This window comes from Hyperolius riggenbachi, chromosome 1, assembly GCF_040937935.1.
Source record: "Hyperolius riggenbachi isolate aHypRig1 chromosome 1, aHypRig1.pri, whole genome shotgun sequence".
NCBI classification, from domain to species: Eukaryota; Metazoa; Chordata; class Amphibia; order Anura; family Hyperoliidae; genus Hyperolius; species Hyperolius riggenbachi.
In genome coordinates this window covers 592,517,633-592,539,589 of record NC_090646.1, presented here as the reverse complement: position 1 = coordinate 592,539,589, position 21,957 = coordinate 592,517,633, and the positions used below count along the sequence as shown (strand labels likewise).

The 21,957-nt window shown below is 45.9% G+C and overlaps 1 protein-coding gene across 2 annotated transcripts in view; it reads right to left on the bottom strand.

Annotated features, from left to right (window-relative positions):
* Nucleotides 1-1,301: 1,301 nt before the first annotated feature.
* The window catches only part of DHX29 (DExH-box helicase 29), a 61,594-nt gene continuing 40,938 nt past the window's right edge, over nt 1,302-21,957 (bottom strand). For both annotated transcript variants that reach the window (XM_068249243.1, XM_068249249.1), the window contains exons 19-28: nt 21,507-21,595; nt 21,256-21,384; nt 18,613-18,688; nt 14,646-14,870; nt 12,204-12,340; nt 10,482-10,572; nt 6,001-6,309; nt 2,767-2,898; nt 2,145-2,241; nt 1,302-1,566 (exon numbers count right to left, since the gene is read on the bottom strand). In XM_068249243.1, the coding sequence (XP_068105344.1) occupies nt 1,517-1,566; nt 2,145-2,241; nt 2,767-2,898; nt 6,001-6,309; nt 10,482-10,572; nt 12,204-12,340; nt 14,646-14,870; nt 18,613-18,688; nt 21,256-21,384; nt 21,507-21,595 (1,335 nt within the window). In that variant the 3' untranslated portion in view covers nt 1,302-1,516. The remainder of the gene's footprint in view (nt 1,567-2,144; nt 2,242-2,766; nt 2,899-6,000; nt 6,310-10,481; nt 10,573-12,203; nt 12,341-14,645; nt 14,871-18,612; nt 18,689-21,255; nt 21,385-21,506; nt 21,596-21,957) is intronic.

Genomic DNA, 21,957 nt, shown 5'->3' with positions numbered 1-21,957 from the left:
GGGGGGTCGGACCCCCCCCCCCACTCCCTTGCCTGGGTCCCCCGTCCTCCGCTCCCCTCCAGCTTTAAATAGTTACGTCGCTGGCTGCAGCTATTGTAAGAGGCAACGGGCGGGGATCACTCACCTCTTCCTCGTTCCAGCCTGCGCTCCACTGACGTCACTTCCTGCTACGCCCTCCAGCTCGGGCGGCCCCCCACACCCACGGACGGGTGCCGCCCTCCCAGAAGTGCCGCCTGAGGCAAAAGTTTCACCCCGCCTCATGGGCGGGCCGGCCCTTGAGCAGTGGTATTAGAGGCGCCTAAACACTATACTCTATGCTATCAAGGCATTTTGTATTGACCTGAGGAAGCGGGCCATGACCTGAGAAACACGTTGTCAGATTGCTTTTCGAATAAACACTTTTTCCAGTTGTGGTGTCTATATCTTCTGGAGAAGTAAGCGATTACTTCTCTTTTTACAGTAGAGTCCCAGTTATCCAGAACTCAATTAACCAGAAGTCTCAACCAACCAGAACAAATCGCCAACAGTACCAAGGGGTGAAGGCCAACTTCTTAGGCTTCTTTAAGGCTCTAATGTGCTCAAAGACTGGGTTTCATGGCCACTCCAAGCCATATGCTTTTAATTACTGTATTTTAACATTTAATACAAAGTTCGTGGTATGTATATAGAGTGGAGTATTGTACTGCAGTAGCTGGGCCTATTTCTAACATTGAGTCTCAAGCAACCAGAAAGCACACCTATCCGGCATCAGCCAATCCCCGTCGGTGCCGGATAACTGAGACTCTACTGTATTATATTTTTTAATTAATATTTTAAAATACTAAAATAGAACACGTGCGCGCGCATGCGTGCATACATTTATTATGTTGCAAAAAAAATATTATGTTACAGTATACTACAAGTTTTTATTACATAATTAATTATCTGTACTCCAGACTGGGATTCTCAGTGGGCAGGCAGCACCCTCCCCCCTCAGCCTCACAAACTGCATCAGTCTTGTCTGAAACTGAGCAGACTGTGAGGAGTAAACAAAGCACACAGAGCTTGCAGGGGGCGTGCATAACTTGTATTCATTACAACAGAGGCAGCCCATTTCTCCCTGGGTCAACAAAGCTTGACAAAGAAAAGAAGATTAGATATATTACAGAGACAGTGCAACTAGAAAAGGCTGCAGTAATCCAGACCACATTAGAACAGGTACAGGAACTTATAGGATGGAAGAAATATGGCTGGAAATTTTGTTACAGAGTGTCTTTAAGTGACAAATGATATGACAGCATATAACACAGAGACATATATAGAATATGGCACAATATTTTATTTCAAATTCAGGAAATCTTTCAATTTTCTCATTGCATAAAATAAAATGTAAAATTCTCATCAACGCTGCATGCAACATTGAAAAGATGGTGAGAACTAGTCATAAGCAGCAGTGCTGAATACCACAGTATTTATAGGATGTCCCCCACTGGCTTCCATGTAGAGCAATCCTTGGGATTGGAGTCCTGCTTCTTCCTCACTTCTCGGTTTTTATCAGTTCTTTAATGATGCCCAAAATATTGTCATCTGTAGAGGCAGACGGTATGCTTAAAATGGTGCAGAAACACACAGCATTGCACTACAATACATGTCTATGAAGCAAATTTTACATTGGGCCCCCCAAGCACTCCATACATAACAATTGATATGGCACACCAAAACCTGCCAAGGACAACCACAGTGTACATAATGCAGAGCGGCAGTGGACTACATTATCTGCTAGTGGCAGTGTTACAGGTTCCTCTTCAGTTCGCAAGTGCTGTGTAGCCAGCCAATCACCATGCGGCTTCAGTGCCATGTCATGTGACACGGGACTATTGTGACACACCTATCTGTAGCCTTCAATCAGTCCACCTCTGCCCCCGAGAGCTTTTCAACACTATATTAACACTCAAAAAGTAGAATACGGATTTGTTGCTGCTGTGGGAAATGGAACAGCATGAACACTGAAGGCATCTCTGGTGATAAACCCTCTATATTCTGACAAGTAGAATGAGACTGTAAAGGGGAAGCACTCTTAACATATTCTCCTAGTCGTCAACATGAGGACCAGTTGAATTTGTAGGGCTGGATGTTCTGGAAATAATTCTGAAAACATCACTTACCTTGCAGAGACATTTTGGGGTTCTGAAGCTTTTTCTTTAGAACAGATTCAATTAAAGCACGCAGCTCCTTGAAAATGACTGCAATCTTCACAGGAGCCTAAACAAACAACACAGGACAGGCTTGAGTAGAAAAATACAGAACAAGCCTGAGTAAAGAACACAGAACAGGCCTAAGTAGAAGAATACAGAACAAGCCTGATCAAGGAACACAGAACAGGCCTAAGTAGAAGAATACAGAACAAGCCTGATCAAGGAACACAGAACAGGCCTGAGTAGAAGAATAAAGAACAGGCGTTACAAAAGAACACAGAACAGGCCTGAGTACAAGAATACAGAACAAGCCTGAGCAAAGAACAAAAAACAGGCCTGAGTAGAAGAATACAGAACAAGCCTGAGCAAAGAACAAGGAACAGGCCTGAGTACAAGAATACAGAACAAGCCTGAGCAAAGAAGATAGAACATGCCTGAATAAAGAACACAGAACAGGCCTGGAAATACAAAATAAACCTGGGTAGATGGGAACCCCAGCACCCCTCTAACAGATCTCAATGAACAACAAAAGTTTTTATTTTTTTTAAATCAATGTACACCTGTCACAAGGGGATCAAGGATGCTGTTATACCTGGAAGTGGATCCAGTCGTCTACAGTGAGGAGACGCTCCCGATGTTGTACAGCGATATCACCACCAAACAGGAGGATGGGAAAGGGGGACACCAGCGTGGTTTCTCTGAGGAAGACCTTTGAGTATTTCACCTGCACAAGGAATAATACTGGACAATTAATGTCATCAGAGCATAAACAGCACTTTTTCCTAATTCATTTTACATTCAGGAAGTGTGGAAGCTTTAGTAATAATCTAAGAATCATCATCCCATCAGTGTGTACATGTATAGATGTTTCATTGTCTTAAAAACAGTACCTGTGACAATAAAGTAAAAGGATTTATACTTACCTGGGGCTTCCTCCAGCACCCGGTAGTCTGTCTGCTCCATCGCCATTCTCCCAGTCCCCTCTGTTGTGCCGCTGTTAGCCGCAGTAATGTACCAGACTATTCGTTAAAACCGTAACTGTGTTTGTGGCCATGAGAGCCAAATTGAGGGGCGTGTGCAGCCAAGACCACGCATGCTCAGTGGCCTGCACCCCGGATGGATTGTCGACTCCACAGCGCCACAACAGAGGCTGCTCATTGTCTCAGGTTTACTTTAACTGTTCACAATCAATCAAACATTGTATTGTTTATAGGGAACCTTAACTGAATCTAAGACGTGCCAGGACAAACCGATCCTCCAGTCCTCCGCAGCAAGTCAGTTTTGGTTTTGCCACCTGGCCAGTTGATGGCCAATGCAATGCGCCTGTGCGGTCCCTGGCCGCGTACATCCTCAATCACGCTCCCGTAGCCGGGAGCATCCTGCGCAGTATGAGATTTTCTTGTACTGCGCATACACAGGACGCTTCCGCCGTCGGGAGTATCATCAAGAATGCGCACAGCCCTTGGCCACACAAGCTTAGTGACCATCGTCTGGCCAGGCAGCAGAACCGAAAACATTCGTTGCGGGGGACTGGATAATCGGTTTGTCCTGGCGCAGGTACAGGGCGGCTGCAGGGGGCTAGTAGAAGCCCTCTTTTTTAGGTTCAGTTTAGGTTCCCTTTAAAGAGACACTGAAGTGGAAAAAAAATTATGATATAATGAATTGGTTGAATAGTACAGATAATTACTAGAACATTAGTAGCAAAGAAAATATTCTCATATTTTTATTTTCAATTATATAGTGTTTTTTATAACGTTGCATCATTCTCTAATATTTACAGTTTACACACTACTCAGCATTCTAAATGATTTTACAGAGCAGGCCAGTGAACTTTTGAACTGTCCTCTGCAGAGGGAAATAAAATACAATGGCTGACAGTTGAGAGAACAAGCTTCAGAAGACAGAGCTCTCTGCGACTTTCAAGTTGTAGATATCAGTGGCTCTTTCGCATATGTAGATAACAACTGGAATTTCTTAACTCTTCCTGTACTGGAAACAATATTATGCCTAGTACACACCATACAATATTCTGTTAGATTTTTCTGTTAGATTTTCTGAACGATTTTCTGTAATTAGATTATTTTCTGCAAAGTACTGGTAGAGACTGGTCATTATCTCTGGTGCATTGTTTTCTGGTTATCTCCTGCTGAGTAGAACTATGCTTAATTGCTAGGCAGATAGCTGATTAGATAATTTCCAACATGTTGGAAATTATCTATCTGGCAGGTAAATCTTACAGAAAATTGTATGGTGTGTACTAGGCATTAGGCTTATGTATCTGCTCCTAATGTTTTATTTCTCAGCTGTACTACACATACAAATCATTATATCATACGTTTATTTTCACTTCAGATTCCCTTTAAAGGGACTCCGAGCTCTGTTTAAAAATAAAATTTGAACTTACCTGGGGCTTTCTCCATCCCAGCCCTGGTCGGGACGTCCCACGCCGGCCTCCTGGCTCTTCTCCCGGCGGCTGTCCGCATAGCGCGGACAGGCCGGGCCCCCGGGCGACACTGGCGAGTGTCGGGGCTTCTTCTTCCTTATACGTCACGAATGACGTCACACGCCGGCCGCCGCGCGTCATGACGGCGGCCGGCGTGACAGCACGGCGCATGCGCGATTAAACCGCGCATGCGCCGTGCTGTCACGCCGGCCGCCGTCATGACGCGCGGCGGCCGGCGTGTGACGTCATTCGTGACGTATAAGGAAGAAGAAGCCCCGACACTCGCCAGTGTCGCCCGGGGGCCCGGCCTGTCCGCGCTATGCGGACAGCCGCCGGGAGAAGAGCCAGGAGGCCGGCGTGGGACGTCCCGACCAGGGCTGGGATGGAGAAAGCCCCAGGTAAGTTCAAATTTTATTTTTAAACAGAGCTCGGAGTCCCTTTAAGTTGTGATCGGAAGAATTCAGAATGAGGTTCTGAATTTGTGTATTCTGAACACATCAACACTAGTGCTTACCAAAACTCAGAGCCAAATGGGAGGTTAGACTTAACTTGCCAGTATGTTTTGGGGGGGATGGGGAGGAAACAGGAGAAAATCCTGGGAAACATGGAACTGTATTCAATTCAATTTTTCTCCTAAGTTTTCTCCTAGGTGATATTTTCTCAACTTATCAATAAAATGCCTTTTAAAGGGAACCAGAGACGCCATACTAATAAAAAGAAAAAAGATTTTATACATACCTGGGGCTTCTTCCAGCCCCATAAGCCTGCATCGCTCCCACGCCGCCATTCTCCGCTTCCTGGATCGGCGGTACCGGGTCCCGTCACTTCCGGCGGACGTGTCCAATTGTCCGCATGAGCAGGGGCTCCCTCCATACCCTTACGCATGCGGCTGCGCAGTATGCAGCCGCATGCGTAAGGGTATGCCGGGAGCCCCTGTGATGCGGACAATTGGCCGCGTGCTGCCGCCGACTGGCCGAAAATACGGGACTCCGTACCACCGGATACAGGAAGCGGAGGACGGCGGCGTGGGAGCGATCCGTGCGTATGGGGCTGGAGGAAGCCCCAGGTATGTATAAAACCTTTTTTCTGGGGCCTCTGGTTCCCTTTAAGCCAACAGCAAGCAAGAACATTCTCAGAATAATTTTAACAGTACTTTTTTCCCTACTTTTTGGTACTTTTTCAACTGCAGAGTGTGGAAAAATTATTTTAAACACAAGATGAAAAATTATCTCCTAAGAGAAAAAGTGAATTAAACAGGGGCCATGTAGAGAAAAAAAACAAACCTCACGCCACGCAGGAGTGTCATGGGTGGAATTTGAACCCAGGATTCTAGCACTGCAAAGTCACAACCACCTAGCCACTGTGTTGCCCAGGTAGCCTCACCTTCTCCTGGTAGAGCAGCCAGCCATAGGTCTGCAGGTCTCTGTTCACAGAGGATGGGTGCACCTGTGCTTTCCCCTGTGCTGTCTCCACCATACACGCCAGCTTTTCTGAGACATCCACAGACTTTATGCAGAGGATTCTCCCGACATTATCATACAGTCCAGCCGTCAGCACAGCTTTCAGGAGATCCATGTCCTCTACAGGAAGGGACTTTCTGTCCCCCAGTCCATACACACCATTGTGTGCTGCAGATCCAGAACTGTCAAATCCCGCAGCTCTCACCAGCCTGATCAATTCCTGCTTCACATCCTGAGAAAATATACAAAATAGGTTACTGTAACAACCATTCCAGCCAAGATATCATCACAGGTCACAAGCGCAATCTAATGTTCTCTATGGTCTGAAAATGACAGTGGAGTCCATTTATAGATATTGCATTGCCATCAAATTCAGCATAAGCTTGTTACCATATAGAAAGTATGATCTCATTGTTTCACTTCCAAAAATAATGTTATAATACAATAGGAGGCTTAATATACTCCTTCAATATAATGTTCATAAAAAGACAAGCAAGAGGTGTATGGAGGCTACCATATGCATTTCCTTTTAAACAATACCAGTTGCCTGTCAGCCCTGCTGGTCTATTTGGCTGCAGTAGTGTCTGAAAAATTACCGTGTACCGTGTATCGACCAGCTGATCATATTCAGCTGGCCCGATCATGCCGCTCGACCCGCGCCCGCTCGATCCCCACCGGCGGACAATGGCAGGGAATCGAGCGGTGATAAGGAAGTGCCAGCGGGGACGAGCGGCAATCGATCCGCGCGCACGAGCGGGGATGCGCCGGCATCGAGCCGCTGGCTCGATCCGGCGCATAAAACGAGCCGTGTATGCACAGCATTACACCAGAAACAAGCAGGCTGCTAATCTTGTTAGATCTGCCAATAATTACATAAACACCTGATATGCATATGCTTGATCAGGGTCTGTGGCTAAAAGTATTAGAGACAGAGGATCAGCAGGATATCCAGGCAACTGGCATTGCTTAAAAGGAAATAAATATGGCAGCTTCCATATGCCTCTCACTTCAGCTGTCTTTTAACTTGCACTGAATTTTGCTAAAAGCCCAACTAGACCCAAATTAGAATAACGCATATTCTAAAATCAATTGTGTTGACTAGTGTAAATAATAAGTAATAATTATGGAACTAAAGTTTACAAGTTTAAAAATCCCATGTGAAGCCATGTTTTCCTGCAGCTGTGCACCTATCCATATAGGCTTAAAAGTAACCTGAAGCGAGAGATATAAAGAGGCTGACATATATTTTTATTGGTGAACAATATCAGTTGCCTGGCTGTCCTAATGATCCTCTGCCTCTAATACTTTTAGACCCTGAACAAGCATGCAAATCACAAGATTAGCTGCATGCTTGTTTTAGGCGTGATTCTGATGGGTCACCCCAAGCTGCTTGGGTATTCAGTCTTTCAGGAAATAAATATGGCAGCCTCCATTTACCTCTGGCTTAAAGGGAACCTAAACTGAGAAGGGTATGGATTTTTCCTTTTCAAATAATACCAGTTGCCTGACTGTCCTGCTGATCCTGTGTCTCTAATACTTTTAACCACAGCCCCTGAACAAGCATGCAGATCAGATGCTCTGACTGATATCAGACTAGATGAGCTGCATGCTTGTTTCAGGTGTGTGATTCAGCCACTACTGCAGCCAAATAGATCAGCAGCAAAAATCTGTAACCCTTTGCACTCTCGCATGCAAATGTTCAAACAAATGCATTCACAGATTCACTCATCCAGGCACCACTGTTATCCCTTACAGCTAAGTTAAAAGCCATGGTTTTAATTCACAGAAGAATGCATTCTTATGCTTAGTCACCTACACTGCGCAGAAGTAGCCAGGTAAACGTAGGTGTCCTAACTCTGGCCCTGTAACGTGCATAGTGCAGACATGCAAACATTCATTGCATCAAACCTAGGAGCACACATCCTGACGTCCTCTACTGGGACAGATAGCGCATCTTACCAATCGCACAAGGGAGCTAATGTAATGTATCCATGCGCACCATGCACATACACCAGCAAAAGCTGTGTGCATGCTGACAAAAAAACACATACAGGGGAAGGAGGGAGTGCACTGAACAGATCAGCAGGACTGACAAGGAACTGGTATTGTTCAAAAAGAAACATCCAACCCCCTATCAGTTAAAGGGACACTTAAGACAGAAAAAAAAATGAGTTTTACTCACCTGGGGCTTCTACCAGCCCCCTGCAGCAGTCCTGTGCCCTCGCAGCCACTCACTAATCCTCTGGTCCCCTGCTGCCAGCTAGTTTCATTTTTGCTGACAGGCTTGGCCACGCGTCGCTTTCTCCGCATTCCCGACTGAAATCAACCCTATTGCGGGCCGCAACGCGTACAAAAATACACATTGCCGCATATCTATGCATAGGCAATGCGGCAACGCGTATTTTTGTACGCGTTGTGGCCCGCAATAACGCTAATTGCAGTCGGGAATGCGGAGAAAGCTACGCGTGGCCAGTCCTGTCGGACCTGTCTGCAAACACAAAACTAGCTGGCAGCGGGGGACCAGAGGATTAGTGAGTGGCTGCGAGGGCACAGGACTGCTGCAGGGGGCTGGTAGAAGCCCCAGGTGAGTAAAACTCATTTTTTTTCTGGCTTAAGTGTCCCCTTTAACCACTTTCCGACCGCGTCACGCCGATGGGCGTGGCCGCGGCGGCAGCCCCAGTAACGCCTAACGCTAATTGGTGTAAAGTGTTGGGGCTCTGTTTTGTAGGAGATCGCGCGCACATCTCCTGCTTGGGGGGCGGAGCTCCGCCCCGCCTTCAGTCTCCGAGCGGCTATTGCCGCTCGGGAGACTGTTAGACGGCGTGATTGCCATCTATTTACTCTGTGCAGCGCTGTGATCAGCAGCAGCGCTGCACTGGGGACAGCCGTGTGACACGGCTGTCCTCCTGGGGGACAAGAGAGCGATCAGCTCTCATAGGCAGAAGCCTATAACAGCCGATCGCCGTAATTGGCCGGCTGTGGGGAGGGAGGGAGGGAGGGAGGGAAGGAAGGAAGGGATTTAAAGGTACAGTTTTTTTTTTAGAAGCTGCAACAATAATATTTATAAAAAAAATAAATAAACATGGGGAGAGCGATCAGACCCCACCAACAGAGAGCTCTGTTGGTGGGGAGAAAAGGGGTGGGGGTGGGGGGAAATCACTTGTGTGCTGTGTTGTGCGGCCCTGCAGCTTGGCCTTAAAGCTGCAGTGGCCAATTTCACTAACAATGGCCTGGTCACTAGGAGGGTTTAGCCCTGCAGTCCTCAAGAGGTTAAGGTTCCCTTTAAGGTTCTCTTCAAGACCTCTCCTGCCGATTTCCTGTTCACAGAGTTCAACCTTATAGCTGTTCATCATCTACTTCCTGTGAACTATAAAAAGTTCCACCTCCTCATGCGGATACATGATTTCTACTGTAATGCTGAGAAATTTAGTCCAGCATTTATTGTTCTTCATATTATCACAAGATCACACCTGACTGACCTTACCACCAGCTGAACCCAGAGTGGACAGGAAGCAGGATGTACTGCAGTGCAATGAAACATTGTGTTTGCCAGTTCTTCTAAGTGTGAAAGCACACCTCTAAGAATAAGTATGTGCAAATCATGCCTTTATATTCCTTAAGCACAAGTGAAGTGAGGGAGACATATTTATTTCCTTCCTTCAATACCAGTTGCCTGGCTGGACTCTGCCTCTAAAAACTTTAGCCATAGACCCTGAACAAGCATGCAGATCAGATCAGATATTTCTGACTAAAGGCCGGCTGTATTAGCTGCATGCTTGTTTAAGGTGTGCGATTCAGACACTACTGATGCATGAAAGATCAGCAGGATGCCAACGGGCTGGTATTGTTTAAAAGGAAATAAATATGCCTGTCACTTCAGGTTCCCTTTAAATCAAAACACACATCAAAAATCACCTGAATGAAAAGTGTGCCTACAGCCAGTTAATTTTACAGAGCAATACCAATCCAACTCGCACTCAGCTGTTGCTCTTCATCAGGGCGGGCATAGATTACCGTAATATGGCTCTATGAGGTAGGACTCAGTGCAGTGTACATGCCAGGTCACACTGCACGAATCAAAAACTGATACTTCAAACAGGATCAGTCTTTATTGGGCATCAGTTTTTCATCCGTGACCCTCTGTTCTGTTAGTGGTCCGCCAATGTGACGCATTTGTAGATTGTTACAACAAGCAGCCTTTCCAAACTTTGTGCTGCGCTTGGCAGAACAAACCATAACTGAGTAATGCAAACGGATAGGATCCCTTTGCATCCATTAGGATCTGGTTTGTTTCGTTCCGCTATGCCAGTGTTACCCTTACAGAGTACCCAGATTGTCCATGGTGACCCAGAACCACTGTTTGGAGAATGTGATTTCCATACTCTCTTCATTCTGTGGCCGTACCTCGATAGTGAGAAGAGCCTTTCTGTTTAGGAAGTGCCTCCGACAATAATTCATCTCTGAGCCGAATCCCTCAGATCGGATCTTCTTCCATCTGTGGAGGGAAAGCGGTTTAATCAAAACAGTTATAAGTGTTAACAAATAGAACAACAACAAATAGCAAGTCTATCTTTCCTGCATTGCCAGTGCAACGGACTTAAAGGGAACCAGAGATGAAGCACCCTCATGTATTTTACCATATATATCAGTGGGAACATTAGAGAAAACACCTACCCTGCTCTCTGTTTCATTATTTACTGTTCAGATTTCTTCTTATCAGCCCTGATAAAATCCTTGACTGAGCATTCAGTCTGGCTTTGTTCAGGAATCTTTATAGCTGAGTCTGTCTTCTGTGCTGTCTTTTCAAGCCCAAGCCTGCCCCCTTGAAGCTCTGCTCAGGAATCATTATAGCTGAGTCATTATAGCAAAGCCAGACTGAATGCTCAGTCTGGGATTTTATCTGGGCTGATAAGAAGCAATCTGAACAGTAAATAATGAAACAGAGAGCAGAGTAGGTGTTTTCTCTAATGTTCCCACTGATATATATGGTAAAATACATGAGGGTGCTTCGTCTCTGGTTCACTTTAAGTAAACTGCAGCAATTACTTATACCATACAAGCAAAGTGTTAATTGTCATTTTTCAATGGAGGGAAGCAAATGAAAACTGATGACACATGATCAGTTGTCCTAGGCAACAGTCCTATCTTTTCTCACATTTCACAAATCATCTCACTGCCTTGTACATAATCATACCAACATCACATGAGAGAGACAAAGGCCTTTCCCTGTGTGGCAGCATCTCTCATCTCTGGGCTGCCTTCACCTCAACTTGTGCATTTCAGTTCCAATGAGAACAAAAGCCACTTTCCAGTCAAAAATGGTATGGAGTGTGGAGAAGGTCAATGAGATGCAAATAATTTTCAGTTGATGCAGGATTACGCAAATTTTGTATGCAAATGTATGCAGCTTGAATATGGACCAATCGAGTTTTTCAATTTTCAATCTGCATACATTTGCATACTTCTGCATACTTCTGCATTAACTCAAAACTATTTGCATGTCATTGACCATCGCTAATGGAGTGCATCTCTCCACCTCCTGAGAGTAGCATTATGTACTAAAAAAAAGGTTATTTTTTTCAGATGACAGCCTCTGCTCCTTGGGAGTATCATGATGAGAACTGGTAGTCTCCTTTTCAAAGAGTCTAGGAGAGAGAGCTGAGAACAATCTTCTCTTGCCATCACCCTACAGTTGTAGACACTACCTCTATTGTGCCCAATCAGAGGCCAGCCACACGCACTGAACACGCTTTCCTGAAAGCAGCACTGCTTGAGGAGAGAAACGAAAATGAGCAGTGCCTGTTGCTTTAACCAATTAAATTTTTTTTTTCTTTTTATTTAATAAATAATTCTAAGCTTAGACTAGTATAGTGGAAAGGACAAACATGTGACTAGAAATGGACATTAACAGGGCATCATTTTTTGCGGACCTCTTGCACCAGCAGTGGTCTGGAGTACCAAGCTTGACCAACCAGTATTTAGCTAATTTGCAGACCATTAGTTGCTGACAAACTACTGCTCCCACTATGTTCTGCAAGCCAATGAGAGGACAACCAAACCTTACATGCATGTTACAATCTGGGAACAAGACATCAGGGTTCATTCAGCCCAACTTTTATCTCTCACCCCATGTAGGCATTGACGATGGTCAGGTGATCTGAACTTGCGATGGCCATGGCATATTTTGCCAGATCTGCTTCATCTTTTCTACCGATCGGTGTTACAAATGGCGACTTCTCAGTCATGGTGGCAGCCAGAATTGCCTGTCATAATACAATCACACTGTAATATCACTACTAGGCAGAACAGAAAGAATGGTGGTTTGTATACCTTAGTTATCATCAGGCAGAAGCTAATGTTAAACTATGTTCACACTTTCAATTTCATTTGAGATGGATCAGGTGACAGTTTAGCAGGGATCAATGTACAGACACGCTGGTTGGCTCTCTGATGAGTAGCCCATCAAGTTCTATGGAAAGGTGATGGGGAGGACAAGCATGACACACACTACTGTTCCCACAAAAATAAAGCTTTGAACACATGCTAGATGGTTCTCAGCTGTGGTGGCCATTCTACTGTGAATCTAGTGAGTGTATGTTGGTCCGTGATCCACCCCCCTTCCACCACCCTTCCACCACCCGTTGGCGAGTGATCCAGACTTACATACAGACTTGGTGACAGCGCTCATGGATGCATCCGTGTGCAAACCTACAATGGCAATGCAAAGCCCCTCTGGACTAAATACACGCCCTGAATGCAAAGTAGATGCAAATTGTGTGCTAATTCTAAATTAAAGCTTTGTAGAATAATTGTGGATCAGTGAATGCAGCTAGCCACTAGTATACACACATTAAATTCATACAGCAAAAGGAATGGCAGCGCTTTCAAAAACTCATACCTGAATGTTTTAAAGGGGAACTGAAGAGAGAGGTATATGGAGGCTGTCATGTTTATTTCCTTTTAATCAATACCAGTTCCCTGGCAGCCCTGCTGATCTATTTCTCTGCAGTAGTATCTGATTAAAACCAGAAACAAGCATGCAGCTAATCTTGTCAGATCAGACTTATAAGTCTGAACCACTGAAACACCTGATCTGCTGCCTGCTTGTTCAGGGGCTGTGGCTAATAGTATTAGAGGCAGAGGATCAGCAGGGCTGCCAGGCAACTGGTATTGTCTAAAAGGAAATAAACATGATAGCCTCCATATACCTCTCTCTTCAGTTCCCCTTTAATAGCATAAGATGTGCAGAGCTCCAATAACTACTGGACTAAAATACACGTCACCAACACTCATTGCAGGCACACAGAGTAGGGGAACATGATGGGATCCAGACTGCAGCTGGACAATTTTGTCTAAGCACCAGCTGACCCATTGTTTTTCCATCTTAACTTTCCCGCTTCATGCTGCTCTGCCATTCCCTGTGCGGTATCCCTCCGCCCTCCTCCACAGTAACAGAACACTTCGCTAGCCTACGTGGCTGATTGAAACTATCACCCTAGGGATTGAGTCCCAATTCCTGCAGGGAACAGTAACTGTGCATGTGTACACACCTTAACTACAGTCATTCATTAGTGATCCAACAGGCTGAATCACAAATGATCACCTTAAAGAGGAACTGTAACCGAAATAACAATGAAAAAAATGGCTTATTTTTGACAATATTAATGTATCAATGATTTACTGTAGTTAGTGTTTGCCCATTGTAAAATCTTTTCTCTCCCTGATTTACTTTCTGTAATTTATCACAGAAGGCAACATCTTTAGTACTGGGAAGTGATCTCTGCAGAATATTCTGTAAGCCCTGGAACCCACTAGCAACTTTTTTTCTAAGTGCTTGTGATTTGAGAAGCCCTTGTTAATGTAACACTATGGGGCATTTGTAAAAAAAAAAAAAAAAAAATCACATCCTTCAAGTGGGATCACACATATAGCACTACATTTTAAATCTACAGCGCTTAGAAAAGGGCTGCTAGTGGGTTTCAGGCCTAATGCTGGATCCACACGGTGCATTCGCGCACTCGATTTCCCGCTCGATTCCCGTCGATTCGTTTATTTCCAACATGTCCGATTTGGATTTCGATGGATCGTTAGGTCGATTCGGCATACTTTGCATGCAAATCGACCTAACGATCCATCGAAATCCAAATCGGACATGTTGGAAATAAACGAATCGACGGGAATTCGAGTGCGCGAATGCACCGTGTGGATCCAGCATAACAGAGTTCTGAAGCCAGTATAAAAATAATAGCTGGTGTCCCAGTCCCTGCTTGGGGGAGGGGGGATTTTGCATAATAAACAGCCTAGGCTATGCCTCAGTGGGAAGCTTAATGGTAATACATCCTTATCTGATTACACCTCTCTGACACTGCAGCTGTCCTTGGTAGGTTTTGGGGCTCCACGAGTGCTTGGGGTCCCCTGTAAAACTTGCACTGGGGCCCCAAGCACCTTCGTTACACCACTGGAAATCTACACTGTGTACACACTTTTACTAATGAAATGTTACAATGAAATGAGGTCTGCACATCACAATCAAATAACACAGAGCAAGATCGGGACACTTCTACTCACCACAGTATCCAGGCAGCCAAAAATAGCACCGAAGATCAGCATTTTTCCAATCTTTACATTGACTGGCAGTGCAGCTAGATGCTGGCCCAGAGGGGTAAGCAATGGCTGGGTGAGGTCACAAGCGCCGATCTTCCGCAGCAGGCTCATGGCGTTACTGATCACCTGGGGCTGCGGTGGGTCTAATGCTTTAGAGAGGAAGTCCTCAGGGGAGCCAAGATCACACTTCTGTAAGAAACAAAACAGAACTACACATCAACAAAACATCACATACAGAGGCATGGGCGTCCGCAGAAAATTTTCCAGGTGGGGGGGCAAAAAGGTGAGCCAAAAATTGGGGGTACGTGCTGCGGCACGCCAAAAAAATGGGTGTGGTCATGGACCCGAATGTGGGTGTGGTCAAGGGTGGAGCAAAATTTACATGAAATTAGCAATGGTGGGACATTAGACTAGGACAGTGGTGGTGAACCTTTTGGAGGCCAAGTGCCCAAACTGCAACCTAAAAGTCACTTATCTATCGCAAAGTGCCAACACAGCAATTTAAACTGAATACAAACAAATGCTATTGTCTCATATGATGATGATTCAGCTTTTCCCATAGTCTCGCAGTTAGCAATCATGTGACCCCCAACAAGACAAATTCAGCAATCATGAGGCCCCTATCAAGACAAATTCAGCAATCATGAGGTCTCCAACAAGACAAATTCAGCAATCATGAGGCCCCCAACAAGACAAATCCAGCAATCATGAGGCCCCCAAGACAAATTCAGTAACCATGAGGCCCCCAACAAGACAAATTCAGCAGTCATGAGGCACATAAATAGACAGCATTTCACATAAATAGGCAGAATGCCCCTTTAATATGGTAGACACCTCTCACCTGGCTTCTGAATTCTCCTCTACTGGCTGCTGTGCTTGGCTGGCCTGGCAATACTGTTTTTGGCTGGCTTGGGGATGATGTGTGGGCCGAACGTTCTGGCAGTGATGCTGTGGCCTGGCTGGCGGTGATGCTGTGGCTGGGCTAGCTGTGATGCTGGGCTGGCCTGGCTGGCGGTGATGCTGGCCTGGCAGGTAGGATTAAATGCTGGCCTGACTGGTGGTGATGCTGGGCTGTGCTTGGCTGGTTGAAGTAAATGCTGGCCTGACTGGTGGTGATGCTGTGGCCTTTTTGGCAGTGATTCTGGGCTGGTTGGCTGGTGGTGATGCTGGGCTGGCTGGGCTGGATAGTTTAGGTAGAGACAGGTGCCCCCTAGTTTAGGTAGTGCCAGGAGCCCCCCAGTTTAGGTAGTGACAGGGCCCCCCAGTTTAGGTAGTGACAGGGCCCCCCAGTTTAGGTAGTGCCAGGAGCCCCCCAGTTTAGGTAGTGACAGGGACCCCTCAGTTTCGGTAGTGACAGGAGCCTCCCAATTCAGGTAGTGACAGGGACCCCACAGTTTAGGTAGTGAAAGGAACTGCCCAGTTCAGGTAGTGACATGACCCCCCCAGTTTAGGTAGTGACAGGTGCGGTAGGCACAGTAGCGGGGAAGGGGGGGACATCTCCCCCCCCTTCCCTCACCTCAGGGCTCACCCTTCCTCGCTCCCACCTCCATAATTGAGCGACTGGCAGCGGGCGGCAGTGGAGTGGAACACTTCCTCTATTCCCTGCGCAAGAGGGAAATCTGTGCGTCGCTGGTCTGATGTCACTGACTAGACCAGACCAGCTGTGCACAGACCTTCCTCGCGTACAGGGAATAGAGGAAGTGTTCTGCTGCCGCCCGCCGCTCAATTATGGAGGGGAGAGCGAGTAAGGGGGAGCCCAAAGGTGAGGGAAGGGGGGTGGAGACGCCCCCCCTTCTCCTCCGCTGGGCCTGCTGCTCCCCCTTCACTGCGCGGGGTCAGGTGGGGGGGCTTACCGAAGGGCACCGCCACTGATTCAGCAGGGGGGGGGGGGATCAGCGGGATGCGAGTCAGGGTCAGACGCCCCAATTTGCCCGACGTGCGGACACCCGTGTACAGAGGTGTGCATATAACATATACTGAGGTGTGTTCAAAATACCTTAGCCCCTTAAAGTGAATGTCAACTGAAATTAAAAAAAAACAACAAAACACCCTCAGATTACCTGTGGAGAGGAGAGGCCCTGGATCCTACTTTTCCGTTCCTCTCACGGTCCCCTTATTCCAGTGCAGTCACCCTCGTTAGCAGTATTCGACCAGTTGGTCAAATACTGCTCTGTGCCAATGCGGGAGTCTTCGGAAGTCTTCAGGATCCAGAGGGCTTCCTAATGCTGGGCATACATGGCTCGATTTTGCGGCTCGATTCCCCCGCTCGATCGATTCCCCACTCGCTTCTCTTATCTTCCACTCATTTTTTAAATCTTTTTGCATTGTCTTCAATGCGGAATCGAGCGGCAAAACAATTGGATCGGACATATCGGAAATTATCTATCGAGTCATCTAAATGGATCAGAATCGAGACGTGTATTCCCAGCATAAGACAGACGGCTTGGTACTGCGCCAGCATGCTCTCTTGTGTGCAAGTACGGCGCTGCCCATCTCCCAGAGCACTCGGGCTGCTGAAGACTTCCATAGCCTTCTGCGACAACAGACTGGAAAGAGGTGACAGCATTGGAACGTGGGGACCATGAGAGGACCAGGAAGGCTCAGTGTTCCCCAACCCTGTCCTCAAGGCCCACCAACAGTGTATGTTTTGTAGAAATCCACAGAGGGAGTTAATCAGCTCTGCTGAGACACTAATTACCCTACCTGTGAATGTTTGTGGTTTTCTGCAAAACATGTACTGTTGGTGGGCCTTGAGGACAGGGTTTGGGAACTCTACTCTATAGAACCCAGAGCCTTCCCTCTTGACATGAACTTACCTCCTTTTCTTCTCACTAATAGAGCTGTGTCTTTGTGTCCCCCTCCCCTTTCCCCCCTAAATTGACCCTACACTGCAATCCATACAATACACGATACATACATAGGCATCAGCCTGTGTATGTGAGTAGATTGTGAGCCCAGAGGGACAGTTAAGTGACAGGGCTGTCCCTTGTATAGTGCTGTGCTAGATCGCAGTGCAGTACACATAAATATTTGTTTTTTTTTTTCTAACAGCTTACCAGCTCCGACTGTGGCTGGCAGGCCGTTCTGCGTCATGCCAGGGAACTTTTGCTGCGTTCTCTGCTAAACCCCGCCTCCCAGACCGTTAGGTGGTCCTGGTGGCGCCACCCTCCCACTGCCCATCGGTGGTTCAGAGTAGTCCTTTCTCTATTGTGCCCTGTGATTACTGTGATTAGTTCAGAATAATCACGGGGTCAGGAGACAATTAAATTGGCTGATAACCGAGATGCGGAAGCTCTGCTGTCACTGAGACAGCAGAGTGAGTGGGTGCAGTGCAGCAACGGAACAGCTGCACGAACAGCAAGGACAGCGCGAGTGCACGGCAGTAAATAGTTGGAATCTACGTCCTGTCTGACCCGCACAGCCACCAGCAGGACAACGCTTCGGTCTGAAGCAGTTAAAGTTAAATCGAGGCAGCAAACCTTTGCCATCTAATAAGCAGCCATTTTTTTTAAAAATAAAATCTAGACCATGTTTGCAGAATCACAGAGTCCCCACTTCCCCCCCAGCCTTGGGAAATCGGGGCCCATGCTGCCAATAATAATAGAGACTGTCCAGAAATAAATAAAAACGCCCTCTAGGCTCGGTCACACTAGCGGCACAGGAGGACAGAGGTCGGGGCTCAGTACCGCTGCTGCTTTAGATGGTGTATACTCACTATGGGGTTTTCCATTCCATACAAGTAATTGGAGCTCTGTATCAAACCGCTGTCAGCTGCGTTTCATTACAGCTCCACACAGCACAGAATGCCTTTGTGATCGAGTGTGTTATTATAAAGGCAGTGGTGGTGCAGAGTGCTGATAGAGTGAACAGGCCCTAATAGTCAGTTTTTAGGACTCTCCTGGTTGGGAATGAGCAGCGTGAGAAATCTCACCATGATGTGTAGACACAGTTCTTCTAACGGAACCCGCAGTATTTCTGGAACAGAGTAATCCAAAAAACTGCGAAATCTGCAGAAAGACACAAGCAGAAGTAAGGATAATAAAAAAAAGGAAGGATAATACAGTAAACTGCACTAAAGAATGCAAGTTGAATGGGGCTCTGTGGCTGCCACTGCTTTGAGCTCTTGTCACAGCAAATTACTGAAGGAAGAATTAGCCAGACATAAAAACATACAGAGAATCTTCTTACGCCAGGCAACAAAAAGTCTAGCCAGTGGACGCTCATTGAGTAAATGTTCAGCGGTCAGTTTGCCTGGGAGGTGGGTGCACATGGTCTTTCAAAGGTCCAAATAATAAACATGATAAGACAGCTTTCTAGGCTGATAAATAGTGTCAAAGCCCTTCTCTGCTATTTTTGGATGACTGGTCCAATCCGACACAGATGTCTTCCTGTGACATTCTGAGCTAGAACAACCACTGCTACACACTGGAGGGGGTTTGAACATACAATGCAGATAGATCATTTTTACCCAGAAGTGTTCAAACCAATACAAACCTCTATCCTGACAACTTGAACAACTAGAATCTACATGAGTGTTGACTACTAGGCTCTTTGTTGTCTGGAGAAAGTAGATTAACTGCTCTCACAAGCTGTCCGGCCATTTTTCCCTTCAGCCTCTTCTGAGCTGATGAAAGTGGCTGACATTTCTTCCAATTTATTAAATGAAAAGTGCCCGATTCAGCAAGGCCCAATCAGAGGTCTTGTGGGGTTCATGTCTCGATGGGACAGAGGTGATTTGATGTTTAAAGGGAACCAGATGTGAGAGACATATGGAGTCCGACATACTTCCTTTTAAACAATGCATATTGCCTGGCTGTCCTGCTGATCCTCTGCCTCTAATATTTTTAGCCATAGACCCTGAAGAAGCATACAGATCAGATGTTTGACTGAAGTATGCCTGGATTAGTATCATGCTTGATTCAGGTGTGTGATTCAGACACTACTGCAGCTAAACACAAGAAAAGGAGCTAATATAGGTCCAGCAATAAAGTAATCCACTAGTCACTAGTCTCCCGGTCTCCCCGCTCTTCACCTATCTGATAAGCCGGTCATTCACTGCACTTTATATGGCATTTTTTTTTGCACAGGATGTCGCAGCCATTCTTTTTGCTGGATGTTATTTTGACACGTTGCACATGTGTGTGTTGCGCACACCCATATGATTTTGTATGGGGGCGCATATGCACAGACCTTCTTGCACAGAATATTTTTGGTCTTTTTCACCATTTAGGACTGTTAATGTTTGTTTATTCACACAAATTGCTTGTATATATATTTTCATGAATTTGAATATTTTCCACGCAGGTAGGTGACCTACCTGTCATTTTTTACATTTGTTGTTTTGCTGACTTACATAGTGTGTTTGTTATATTGTGCATGGTCATGCAGCATTTGCTATTTTTCTGTGAGCTAGGATTACGGATTACATTGAGTTTTATGTTAAAAGACATTTTTTTAATGTCTTTTAACTATTGGAATTTAATCATTAATAACATTTCTTACATTTTTTTTTTTGCACTATAGTGTGTGACTAGTGGATTACTTTATTACTGGACCCAGGGCCGGCCTTAGGTTTCACAGCGCCCTGAGCGAAACCTGATTTTTGTGCCCCCCTTCATCCTCTTCCCACGTGCATATGCACACACGTATGCACGTATACACACACACAGGCCCATATGCAATTCCCCTTTTCTCCTTAGTTACCTGATAGGACAGTGGTTCCCAACCTTTTTGACGTCTTGACACATCATGCCAAATGCTCAGATCTCCGTGACACATCACATATGTATAATAGAAAAAATACTAATAATAACCACGAATGGATGGAAAGAGTGCATTATCATAAATACACTTAAAAATGAAGGCTAGAACCTTTCAGAAATATTAATAAAAACAATCAGTGGGACAGTTAGCCACCTCCTCCTCCATTTAGAATGATAGCACAGCACTGACAATTTGCACCACGCATTATAGCTGCAGTGCGCCCCCCTCCAAAACGCCCTCAGACTCAGTATAGATAGGTAGCCAGGAATAGGTGCCCCCTGTATAGGATTTCATGTATAAGTGCCCTCAATATAGGTCGCCAAGCATAGGTGCCCCCAATATAGGAAGTCAGTTGAAAGTCTCCATCCTCCCCATAGGTAGCCAAGCGTAGGTGCCTCCAGTATAGGTAGCCAGGAGTAGGTGCCCTCAGTATAGGAAATCAGGTGTAGGTGCCCTCAGTATAGGCAACCAGCCATAGGCGCCCCCTTGGAAGCTGGCGCCCTGAGCGACCGCTCCAGTCGCTCATATCAAAGGCCGGCTATGGCTGGACCTATATTGGCTCCGTTTTTGTGCTTATTAGTTCATTAATTTAGCCAAGCTGGTCTATTTATTTTTCAATGCGCATATACATGCTTTTTGTGCTCATTTTTACTGTACTGCAGCTAAAGAGATCAGCAGGACTTCCAGGCAACTGGTATTGTTTAAAAGGAAATAAATATGGCAGCCTCCGTATCCCTCTCAGTTCAAGTGTCCTTTAAGGTTAATCATTCCATCCCCAAACTCGCAGCTTCTCTGTTGGTAAGAGGATTACCTCTCCTTAGTGTAGAGCCGGAAGCAGAATCCCTCTCGGACGCGGCCAGCCCGGCCCTGCCGCTGCAGAGCGCTCGCCTTACTGATAAACGTCTCCACTAAGGAGCTCATCTGACTGCTCTCATGATACCTAATAGAAAAGGAAATACAGGATGAAAAGAAATGTGAATATGGTGACATAAAAACAAGCGTTTACACAAAATACATTGTGATTTCATCATGCAAACATATATAGAGGTCAGAGGAGGTCACCTGTTTTCTTTGGTTTTACCAGCATCGATGACAAACACCACATCTGGAATGGTGATACCCGTCTCAGCAATGTTAGTTGCCAGCACAATCTAGAATCAGGGAAAGTCATCATGATTTATGGCGTTTGCAGGAATCATCAGGTCTCACAATATTACATATTGTCCCCTATAAACCTCCCTGTGCCTTTATTCGTGGCATCAGTGACCTGGCACTCTGCCAAGTAAAATTCCGCTGAAATTGGGAATTCCAGATAAGTGACTGAGACCTCTGATTGGGGACAGTTTATTGAGACAGTTGTACAGAAACCTGAGAGCAAAAGTCAAAGTTTTCCAGAGCAGCTAATCAAGAGTCTTGGTATACCGAATAGCCGAAATCTGATTGGTTGCTTAGACCGGTCTGTGGGCAACACAAAGGCATAGTGGTTAGCGGTCTCTCCTTGCAGCGCCGAGTC